The 12,592-nt window shown below is 42.4% G+C and overlaps 1 protein-coding gene across 1 annotated transcript; it reads left to right on the top strand.

The window, feature by feature from the left end:
* Positions 1-9,544: 9,544 nt before the first annotated feature.
* LOC128296875 (high mobility group protein HMGI-C-like) lies at positions 9,545-11,863 on the top strand. Its single transcript, XM_053032391.1, has 2 exons — positions 9,545-9,710; positions 10,641-11,863. Exon 2 carries the CDS (start codon positions 10,667-10,669, stop codon positions 11,018-11,020), a length of 354 nt encoding a protein of 117 aa, XP_052888351.1. The 5' UTR covers positions 9,545-9,710; positions 10,641-10,666; the 3' UTR covers positions 11,021-11,863.
* Positions 11,864-12,592: the final 729 nt, after the last annotated feature.

Below are 12,592 nucleotides of genomic sequence, written 5' to 3'. Positions count from 1 at the left end.
ATCAGCTAATGGGATGGAATTCAAACTAGAGAAGCGAAATTAAGACGAGATCTTAGAGAATTTTATACTTCCATTGAAGTGTAAGTCCGAGAATTTTAAACAAATGATCAATCTTTAGTTTTGAAGCAAAGAGTGGGCGATTACTAAGGAAGCTTCATCAAGAAATCTACAAAACAAAAACTGAAGATAATTCCTCTTATAATACCGAAAGATAACTTCCAAATAGTGTTGTGCATAATGTTTCTTTTGGAAAGAGTCATTCATATGAAGGTTTAGTGACGAGCCATTCCAACCAAGAATTGACTTCGGACATTAGATAACCGGACGAAGGAGTCACAGTGTACAAATTCCTTGTAGGTCATTAATCTTGGATGATTCATTCATTTAGTGAAAATATTTATTCACATTCATGACTCTGAATCAGGTTTACCCAACACACACTCTAACGTGCAAATATTGATCAGTATCAGTGTTGATTGTTTTTTTGGGTTCTATGTTGTGTCCGTTTAGACATCGATCCTCTCCATTCTCGATCGATAGTTACCCACCACGCTACTAGGCGCCCAATAATCAAAACGCCACTAACCTCAATTTTGTAACAGCACCAAAAACAACAGAACTCGCAGTGCTCAGAACCGTGTGTGTGTGTGTGCCTTCTGGTTACCCTGCTGGTGCCGGCAATAATCAACTCATTACGAAACATAAGCAAGCGCGCGGAAAAAAGAAATATTATTAACGCGCCCGTTGAAAACCATACCCCAATCCGGCATGTGTGGCGGCTCTGGTCACTGGCAGAGCATAAACCGTATTCTGCCAACAGTAGCCGCGTGTTGCTGGTGTGTGGCCGCTTGGGGTTCTTCGCGTAGTTCTTGGGCCGTTATTGGTAGAGGGGGGACCGCTTGAGATGATGCTGGTTACACCATGGTTAACGATGTCGCCCGTCAGCTGGAAAGTAAATTTAGACCCAGAGCGTTCTAACGCACACAACCCGATAGGTCGGTTCAAGATGGTGAGTGCCGAAAAAGCGTCATCTCTCCAGCAGTGGTGCAGAATGGTTTAAGCAAATTCAACATCATAACACGCACCATATGGTACAGGAATCAGCGCTCAGTGGACAGAACCCGTAATATCATCCATAATCCCGCGGATAGTCTAAACCACACGAAACGCATTTTTTGTCATGTTGATGCTTAAACTGTACCAACCGAAGTGTGCCATGCGTTTGGTGGAAGATGTCAAATTTCCAACAAACATCGTTTGTCCAGCTGTCACATGTTGCCCCGCATATCGCAACCATCCTCCTTACCACCCACTACGATTGTTTTGTTTAGCTTTCCTTTGCACCGATACGGTGTTATGGGTTCACGTTTCGCGTTGGTCGCCTGCTGGTAGTGCGCAGATTTCCGCGGCAAATCGTAAACCCTCTATTAGAACAAATTAATAATACACCCGCACATTTGTCATCTCCCATGCTCTCGGCCAACTTTTGGGCCCACCCAAACGAAAACATGCCTCCTTGCCATGGCCTGGAGTATCTCTCGCGCCGTCATTTAACACCGGCCAGCGCCAGCAACCAAGGTTCGAATACCGCTTTGCACCGTGTAACCCTCCCGGCGGGCACTGAAATGTAGCAGCAAACAAACACAACTGTTTATTTATTTTCTGGTATGTAGAATACAAGCTTTTCTTAAATACGCTTTCATGGTGCAAGTTAAATAAACGCATGAAACAAGTCAATTTGGGTGAGGATTTGCTCTGCCCGCTTGGGGAAACTTGCCGATTGGCGCCAAACGATCGCAAACAGCATCAATAAGGAAGACATCGCCCCTATTCGTGGCACTCATCTCGGTTGGTTTCGATACGCCTTTTCCTGTGCAGCTAATTTGACCCAATTTCCCAAGAACAGAGAACTCGTTTCGCTTTTGATGGACAGTTGGAAAGCATTCATGGACGTTGGCATCCCGTGTTAAGGGGGTAATGTACTTCGCAGGATTCTTTACAGTGTTTACTATTGTGTAAACTTTAATTCACAAGTTCTTAAACCACTCAGTTCCAATGTTACAGACCGAGACCAATATTACAGCACTCCCTCCGAGAGATGTAAATCATACAGCAGACAAAAATCCGACACCTTTTGCACAGTTTGAAGCTAACATGTGTAGCAAAAACTGACAACAACATTAGAACAAAATATCAACCCAGCGCAAAACTAAAAACACATACTTGAAGATGCAAATTTGTACTCGAACTTATTGTTCACAGTGTGTGCTCTATATTTGGCAATAATTTAAAATTTAGCTTTAATTAATCCCTAAATTCGCATTCTTTTTCAAGCCCTCCAAAAGTATACTACCCCCTTAAGAGACAGCCACTGAGCGGCACATTCGGTTGTTTGTGGGGATACGTTTTAAATGGAATAATTCCGAACCGTCCAGCTTTAATAACCATATCTTCCGCTCAATGGAAAGAAGCATCAAATGCAAAATGATCCTATTGGGAACCATAAGAACCAAATCCGCCAACCAATTTAGCATTATAACACACACACACACACACACTCACGTACGAAGCTTTTTATGCTTTATAACAGACTAATCGTCGTATTCGCATGATCTCATTTCGCATCTACTATCACCATAGTCCCTCTTTTTTTTCGGTAGGCAATTAATCCCAACCAGGTTCTGCTTGTGTTTCACAGCGCGAAAAAAAATATAACTATGCTTCAATGACGTAGTAGGGGGGGCACAGAACACTGATACGGTACTACGCCCTGTTTTTCACGCCACAGAAAGTGACGGCACTTTGAAGTTAAATAATATTTTGATTAACAGAGATTAAAAGAATGTTCACAATGTATTGATCATAACAAAAAAAAAACGAATGTCCGGAAAAGCCCAAATCATCAAAGGATGAATAATTTTGTCGCCTCAACGTGAAGAGGGCGCGCAAAGAAGATAGGAACAATTATGCATCCGATGCATAACAACGAGGGGCGGTGCGTCTTGATCTCCTCTTCGCAACATTGTCAGCCTCTCGAATAGCTAGTATATTTAGCGGCCCTGCCAACCTGTGAAGCACGAGCCATCACTTCACACGAACGAACGGTCAGGTTCATGGGCTTCATGGTACACACATACACACATACACACACACACATACACCTTTTTCTCAAGCGTAGTGTGTCGTAACGCCCGTGTTGTAAAAGTGTGATGGGCACGAGATCCCTCACTTGCTCGAGTCCGCTTCACCATCCCACGGGACCGTCCCCATGTGTGGATGGACTTTTCCTTATTACATCGGAGGTTCGGAAGCAGAATTTACGGTTACGTACGCATTTGACGACCCAGACCCAGACACCTACCAGCGGGTGGGCCAGCTACAGCAAACCAGTTCAATTAGTAGCACTTTGCACCACGCGCTCAAGGTTTGTTGCTGCTGCCCGGCTGGCCACCTTCAGCATTTACCTTCCGGAAAAAAGGGAGCGCGCGTAAAGCAAGAATCGAGACCGCCAATCGGACCAATGCGGAATGTTACGGTTATAACGCAAGTGTGGTCGAATTATTTAACACTCCACAAAAGTTCTCGAGCACTAGATGTTCTTGTATTATGTTGCAATCGAATACACAAAGCGACACATTTCTGTTCGCGCAACTTGTAGCAAGATGATGTATGAATGACTCCAAAAATCACACTCATAGCCAGCCCCCCCAGACGCAACCAACTATGACGTGATGTGTATTTGCAATGTTATATTGTATGTATCACGTTTATATCCTGTTTTTGCGGACCTATCTTGTTCGGACTCAGTTGGCCATGAGTTTTCATGTCAGATGGGATGACATCAGCTGCTGCTGCTGCTACTGCTACTACTAACGAGAACGGAAAGTTGAGAGTACTTGCAGTATTTTGGACCAAGCACGCCAAAATCGATTCCACCTTTTTTATACACTCAGACACACAGCCTACTGCGGGATGCAGCAATATGATATTGCAAAACTTGTACGAAGGTTTTTGTTCTTCACAAGATGACAAGACGTTAAAACCATGCCAACCTACTCTTACCGTACGTTTATGGCACGGCCTTTTTGTAAATTCTGTACCTTCTTCAGCCCAATCTCTTCTTTTCAACTGTTTGGGAGCCCACACCAAGTACACCACTCATCTGTTATACGACACATTGGACGAGTTAAGGCGTGACGACGCCTTAAATATTTCGTTTCGTTGGTTTTACCTCCCAGTAATTCGATGGCTGTATTCTTTTTTAAGCGAAACCGCACACGCCGCTTGCGAAGATCATGATACACCGGAAGTGGTACCACACGTAGAACGCATCTTGCAAAACGTGGAAAAATCGATTGACTCGCGAAAAGAACACACACAAGGAAAAAGGGCCACTAAAACCGGACGTGGGTTTGTTGCGAAGAGTATATCGCAAACACTGTTGTTGCGCTCGGCACAGGGGATGATGAACTTCAACAGTGGCAAATTGTGTGAACTTCAACCTTTCTCCCCCTGGTTCGGAACGCGACTGCTCAGGCTGCCGAAGAACTCTCCCAACATTACCCCTACCCACAAGTATTGTGAGGTTCTGAAACCGGAGATTAGCAGAGATTCGGTGATTTTTTCGGTACTGGATGTCCTGGCTCCTCGCAGACACCAAAGCATCACATCAGGACATTCTCGCCCACGGATTTTGCAAAACTTTGCCAAAAAGGATAGTACATTCGGGAGAACAAACAAAGCCCTTACAGGGCGGGTGGGCTAAATTCGGAGAGCAATATGAAGCGAGAGCATACGAAATTCTGAGCGTTTTTAGTTACGCGCGCGTTCGATGTCCCGAACAGTAGAGAGGAGATGTTGATGCACATGTTTAATTGAAGGAGATTACTTCGACAAGTGCGTGCAATCCCTTCGGTGCCGTGGAACGGGATGTGGACGAGGATTTCTGTTGAAAGCCAAGAGAAACCGAGAGACAGAGAGAATCGACGAGTGCTGTATGTGACCAGCAAAGTGGAAAATTCTCCCACAAACAACGAGATGTTTCGTATAGTCCGTGCTCTTTCCGAATATCCTCACGACAGAACTAGAACTCGTTGCCGGATGGCGCTGTCTTGTCATCCTTCATATCCGTTTCTTCTTACATCTCACAAGTACAAGGACCGTGTTGTTTCGATCTATCCCGTAGCCCGTATCTCGTTAGACTGAAGCATATATACATGCATATTCATTTGCTGCACTTTCTTCGTTGCTACTACACGTGGAGGTTCTTCGTTATGAGGGGAAATTTAAAAGATAGAGTTCTTCTTTCTTCCCTTTGGTGGGTTACGGGACGTACCAGTTTGATGTACACAAGAGCCCTGCAAACTCCTCCGTTTGATTGATTAACCCTGTCAATTGATCTATTCCGTTCATCTCCTGTATGTCGCCTCATACGTGGAATTGTTGGATCACCATCACCATGGTTACCCGTTACGTCTTGCAATGGATTCTTCAATTATTTTATCGATGGCATGGAATCAATTAGACAATATAGATTACGCCTTTTTGGTCACTGGTAATCAATGATATTCAACCAAGTTGGGAATGTTGGGAAGATATTTCACAAAACAACATTCAAACACTTCCTTCCACCACAATTGATATCGACCCAAGTGTTCTTTGCATACAATCAAGCTACCATTGAGCGTTACTGCAATCGATGTTCCAGTATATCAACATTGCATTGCAATTCCAACTTGGTGCTTCCGGTTACTGCTGTAATCGCCGTCACCAGTGCGCTAATAAAAATCGGTAAACCTACGTCACCGGTCGCCCATTCCCAAAAGTGTAACCCTCCGCTTTGTTGCAAAGACGAATGCCGCACGTTACCCTCGTGGAATAAATATTGGAGAAGAATAGAAAAAAAAATGCACACCCCAGTGCGCAAGTGGTTAAAGGGGAAGGAAGGACCGTTTCTGCAAAAGTAGCGCCGTCTTTCTGCATCGGATGGACCAAAGAAGGAGCCAACAGTGGAGGACCCTTGAGGAGCGCTGCTCTCGCACACTTCAGCCACATGCACATGGGATCAGTTTGAAAAGAAAAGGTGTTACAAATTTGCATTCGCATATCAATTTACCCAGTGCCAGTGCAGTTGCAAGTTTTTGTTGTTTTCCTTTATATTCGTTGCTGTACGGAGCGAGTGTGTACGTTCTTCTCTTGTGAGGGCCCCTTTTACATTCCGCTTCACGGCCAATCACGGATGGTGTATTACATTCGCACTGTTTCGCCGAAAGTTCCGAACCGCGCAAGGTTCCGCACCGTCGAGAATTCAAACTGCTCTTTGGCTACTTTGAGAAATTTGCACCGATATCATCCACTAAAACAAAATACTTTACGCCTTAGCTTTTCGGTCGATTTTTTAACTTCAATTCGTTCTCTGGGGTTGGACTGGGAGGGCCCTTCCACTTCACCTCAGTTGGCAGTGAATATCGATCAAATTGAACATGCCAAAAAATAAAGCACACTGCACAAATTGCACTTCTTGGGATCAAGTCAAACAATATTGCTTCCACTCTGAATCAAACAATGTACAGACCTTAAACAACTCATCACCGTACGCACAACTATAGCACACACAACCTGATCCCGAACACCAAACAATCTTACAGCGACCTGCTTGAGAACACTTGCCTGCTGAAATCAACTCTCGGAACACTTCTTCCCAAACCACGAAACGTTCAAATGCCATACGGGGCACCATATGTGCAGTGCCGAAAAAAGAGTTAACCTTTCCGGGAGACCAAATGGGCCCGAAATGGTCTTCTTCACTTTATCCTACGTTTAATTACGGCACCACGACGCACGGACTGCTACCGCGGTGACACATTCTCGGCCCATGGGCACTACACTTTTTCTCGCGTTCCCAAACGCTGGAAGAAAACAAATCTTCCTCGGTAGCGAACGAACGCGAATGGCTGGCACGCACACCATTGCAGCGTGCATACGGCGCACGCGTGCCATGTACCTAAACGGTGGCGTAAGTGTGTGTGTGTGTGTGTTTGAACGCAACTATTTGCTCTCACTCTCTCGCATGGTACGGTCTGGCTGGCGATAGGGAAATTTTTGACAAATAAGGACCATTCGGAACACGCTTCAAAAATGTTTCATATTCAAAGCAGACGGTTGACGAAAGGATACAATTGCGTGGGGTTTTTTCAAGTTTCCGTGTTTTCCTGTGTATGACTGAAAAATGTAATTGAACATTTGTGTGTAGGGGTAAAAAAGATGGGAAAAACTTTTTTAATAATTGATTACTTTATTCATAATAGAAAGTTTGAATTTCCTCTTCACTCTCATCATAATTACTGATACTATACAACAATATTATTATCAACAGAGGAAGTACTCTGCTAAAAAATACTGCATTTTCCTCCATTGAGCTATCCATAGATAAAAAGGAAAATAAACAAACTATTGGAAATGTCAAGCGGTGTAATTTTAAAATTACGCTAAATCTCTATATACAAATTATACTCTACTCTCTATACTAAATTACTAAATACTATACTACTCGCAGACGCGCAATTTGAGAATGTGTTTAATTGTTGTCCTTCCCAAATAGCCAAATCCCAAATAGCCAAATTGTTCGAAATCGTACTATGACGCTGCTTACTGGCTGCTTAACTAAAACCCGAACCTTGCGTGACCCTTGTGGTCATTTAAATCGCACGCGATACTCAATGGGATTACAGGGCTTGTTATTGGTCGCTTAGTGGGTCGCCATGGAACTTTGCGGTTTGTTGAGAAACACACGGTACTCGATGGAACTTTGTTTACAATATGATAGCTCTACTGTCAAATGACGGCTCCGCAAACGACGCCATCCGTTTCGGGAAGTTGTAAGTGAAAATAAAATGGTCTTAATCCGCGAAAAGGTGTATTAAATTAACGTGCTGGATTCCAATTCGCATCTGATTCATGCGCTTTCATGTACGATTAAGGATGAGGGTCCTCCTTATAAGCTTCAGTCAACGTATCCTTCCGATCGCGAGGTTATCTGTTTCTGCAACATAGTTCGTAGCGCATACTCTTCTGTGATTAAGGTTCACGAACTACGCCAAACTTAGTTCGTAGGACCCGCCTGTCGAAAGTGGTAATAAAAGGCATTCGTTTATTTTGTGTTATTGTGTAAAAAAAAGTTAACGATACATAAAAATATATGTACAATTATTTTGCAATAACTTAATAAAAATCCGAAATAACAATTGATACCTAAATAGACAAAACATGAAAAAGAATGTAGACGAAAATGTTAACTTTTTTCATTTAGATTGGTATCATTTATATATGCATTTTGTAGGGTGTGACGTAATAAAACTAAAAGGCCGAATTGGTAAAGTAGTTGTTCTGTTATCTCTGAAAACCCCTAGGTTCGATTCTCATAAAATGATAATTAATTAATAAGAAAAAAGAAACATAAAGCCATAAATATGAACAGCTCCACCATGTAGTCAGGCAATAATATTTTTTGACGTTTTGGCCGAGGGCTGCTTAAAGGTTACTTAAAAGTTCGCCGAACTTCAAGGCTGGTTATCTACTGCAAACGACCTATTTAAAGAACGATTTTTAGCGTTGCCAAATTGGCTGCTTAAGCAAATCTGGTTACTTGGGAAGCAACAAGGGGTATAATCTAACGCAAGATAGCTAAGAACTGCTTAAGTTTAATTTGGAGTACTCATGTTAAAATGATATGTTGCATACGGGCATCACAGTCCATGTGGGAGCTGAACGCAAACAGGACGTGTCGTATCTTTTTACGATAAATTTCATTCGTGATAAACGACCAATTGATAAGGTTCGGGACTAATCAACTACAATGACCAAATGTCTAATACACAACGCTTCATGTCCAGATCAGGCTCAATGTCTGTACAAACCTAAAATAACAAAAATAGCTCTTTGTGACTTGGAACGTGCTTTGCCGAATAGTTTTTTATGAGAACCAAGGTTACATCCAAGCCAAGGCATTTCGGGTGATATGAAATTTGACAAATTATTAAACTAAATAAAATAAAACTAACAACGTCCACCAATTGGGAAGAAAACCTCTATTTAAACATCTTTGAGTTTACGTACACAACGGAATTCTGTTGCATAGCCCTGCAACCGGGCCGATTAGCTAGTATTGTATAAATTTTACTAATTCGTAGGCAATCATAATTTGTTTTATACTTGTTGAGTTTTGTATTTTGTTTCAACAAACTAACAGTTTTATTAATTGTTTATGAGAATATTAGCATAAATATTTATGCTGAACGTTGTTTTTTTCTTATTTTAAAAATTACTCCTTTATTTCTTTTTACTTGTAATCTAAAAAACGCCAAATTTCTAAACTTCACAATTAATGCGCACCTTGAGCACTAGCCGTACTTTGAGCGCGAGTATAGATGTAGGGTGAATTATGTATGAGTGTGTGTATGCGTTCTGTGCAAGAGCGACCGTACATTTTCTGTAGCGTGTGTGTGTTGGTGAAACGCCGGTCAGCTCGTTCTTGCTTGCCGCTCGCTTCTCATTATCGTTAACAGCTTCTTGTCTGGCGTGGGTATATCTCCATTCGTCTTTCGTCGTGCATTCTGTGTTCAGGAAAGGTTCCAAACGTTCCTCCCGTTGAGTACCGCCAAAAAAGTTGTGTTGTAAGCCAAGCAGTGTTCATCTTGCCCAAAGCCGAAAAAGTAAGTCCCACGCGATCGGGAACAGAAAATTCTCAAGCTGGCTAGAAGAAATTTCCAGCTTTTCCACGGGTGTGGCGTATGGATAGTTTCTCCATTTTCTTTTCATCGGAACGCGTTTTGACACATTTGATGTATAATGGCGTTACTCGTTCGAAATTCCGTAGATAGACAATAATGGAGGAAAATATGTGATAAATCGCGTTTGTTTCCTACTACGATAGCTTGTTCCGTTAGTGGGATTATTTTAACGTGAAGATTGACCAGAAATTAGGTACAACCATCGTACAAACCATAATGGCGGTAAATCGTAGCGTCCCTAGCGACGAGTCGTGTAGTGGCGTTGGTAAACGAATTTTTAAGCATGGTAAAAATCATGCCTCACCCATTTCGATACTGTTAATGAGCGATTTCTGTGTAAAATCGTACAAAAAATCAATATTTTTTACTTTCCTCAAACACTAAATCGCTAGAATATTTGGCAGATTTTTGTTTTGGGGTTTTAGGGGGTAAAATTCCTTTTAGAGATAAATCCGACAACTACTTCACGCTTGTTGAAGCGCCATGTAAGCTAGTGTCGCTTGGATGAAAGCTGATTTACAGCAAAATTGCACCAATTGACCATCCCATCATCATCGTAGGGCAAGATGTTTGGCAGATATATCGGAAGTCCATTGCAAAAGTTACGCAAAATTTTCTTTTGTAACATGCCGTGCTAGGCAATGTATTGGTATCCCTATAATGAGAAGTTAAGAGAATATTACTGTAAATATAGATCCATCCCTGTTTCGGGATGTTCGCACGGGCGCTTTGTAGCAATCTTTACATATAAAAATCACCATAATATACAGTTAAACATTACGCGTATTCCGAAAGAGACGTCTGTTTCTAGCAGATATTTACTAAAACATTATTTCAATCATTTCGTTTTAGGTTGCCAACACACAGCAATCGACAAAATGACAGAAGAAAGTACAACGGTTCAGAAACGGGGACGTGGACGTCCGCGTAAGTCGGACGCTGTCGCTCAATCGCCCCAAGAGAAAAAGAAACCGGTGAAGGAAGCGGTGGAACTGCCGTCATCAGAATCGGCTGATGATTCAGCGGAAACCGAGGAGGATGTGGCACCACAGCCAACGAAATCACCGGCCGGCAAAAAGCGTGCCGCTTCCGAAAGCCAGCATGACAAAAATGAGCCAGCCCCGAAACGCCGTGGTCGTCCACCCAAGTCGGGCAAAGCAGCTCAGCCAAGCAAGGATAAAAAACCGGCAAGCAGCGGTCGTGGTCGGGGACGCCCGCGGAAAAATCCCTAAGACTATAGAGACAACTCGGGAAGCTATGGAACTAACTGGGGCACACATACACAACAACAAAACCACACACGCTGTCATACAAAGTTTGTTATGATGAATCAGTTCAGTATAACATCAGGGCACGACAAGCCAGCACCACACGTATGAAGGAAGGAGAAACGTTTTATCATGCCCCAACCCCTCCCCTATTTGATGATCATGCCCACTACGTAAAAGTAGTGTTGGAATATTGACAATTTTTCCTGTTCCATTCTTTGCCATCGGTTCACCACCAGTTGCCTCTTCGATGAATGTTACGTTTTCTTCCCACATTTTGATGGGAAGTACTAGTAGAAAAAGCACTACTGATCGATCAACTAAAAACAACACCACTCGACACTGGTTGACGATTATTTCGAATCATTATCATTACTATTAGAAGACGGTGCAGAAGTTAGAAAGAAAAGCATTATTTCTACAATATTAACAACAATACAGAATGTTTTGTATCTTAATTGAATTGTTTTTTTTTTATGTAGAATGCGAAATATAAAACGATCAGGTTTAGGATTTGACGATGCGGATGTGAGGAATGGAAGTAGCAATGTTTCCCAAGGTAGAAAAGTATTTGCTCGCGTGTTTTTCATAGCAGGTGTAATAATCGCATTAAAGAAATATGTTCTCAAGCTGAGAATAGCCTTTCCACACCTCTTACGTTTAGTTCTTTCTGCGCCATATGTTTCATAATGTCTCACTAAACTAATCAGACTCATCTATTAGCCCATTCTGGTAATTGACTTGTGAAATGTACAAATTGTAATGAAAAGCCGTGAAATAAATCGATGTATTCGGAACAAATGTTATCAGACCATACTTCATATCTTTTCGATTTTGGAACATTTCGTTCAAATATTTGTAACTTCATGGTTGTTGGTATCATGTACCAGTGAACAAGGAGAGAGAAAAGGTGGAATTACACAGATGTATTCCGGAGTTAAATGTCGCCTTATATGATACTTTCTTTAATACTATAAGATCGACTGGTCCTATGCTTAGAAGAGATTGTTGACAATTGTATGAAAGTATTTCGGAACGGAAAATCAACCATTGGACAAATCTTACCATGACAGATAATATTCGTGCGAGCGGCAGATGAGTGATACCACCAGCCGCCCTACTGACTTACGGAGGGGTGCCGTTCAAATAGGTGATCGCATCTTTAAAGCCGTCCAAAAATTTGAGCCGTCTTGAGTATATCACCTAACTGGGGTTTCTTCAGTCTAATGAAACTTCTCTACTCAAAATACTAGTCGCGACGATCGTAGTTGGGACTATATCATGGGATCAGTCATGGACTTCGTCCAAAACTGATTGATACCCTCGGAACAGAAGAAGCTTAGAAAGGTTTTTGGCCACGTATGTGTGGAAGGACAGTGGTAGGGGTCGTTATAGTGACTTACGCTATAGCTGTACGATTATTGTACAGCTAATTAGAATCGCCAGGCTCCGGTGGGCTGATCGCACGTCATGTGAATGACACCGGACGACCTAGCCCGCAAAAGTCCGTTTAGGTCGTCCACATGGACAGAGGAG

The sequence above is a fragment of the Anopheles moucheti genome, chromosome 2, assembly GCF_943734755.1.
Source record: "Anopheles moucheti chromosome 2, idAnoMoucSN_F20_07, whole genome shotgun sequence".
NCBI classification, from domain to species: domain Eukaryota; kingdom Metazoa; phylum Arthropoda; class Insecta; order Diptera; family Culicidae; genus Anopheles; species Anopheles moucheti.
Note: the sequence above shows the minus strand (reverse complement) of the source record. Positions and strands in the feature narration are given on the sequence as shown.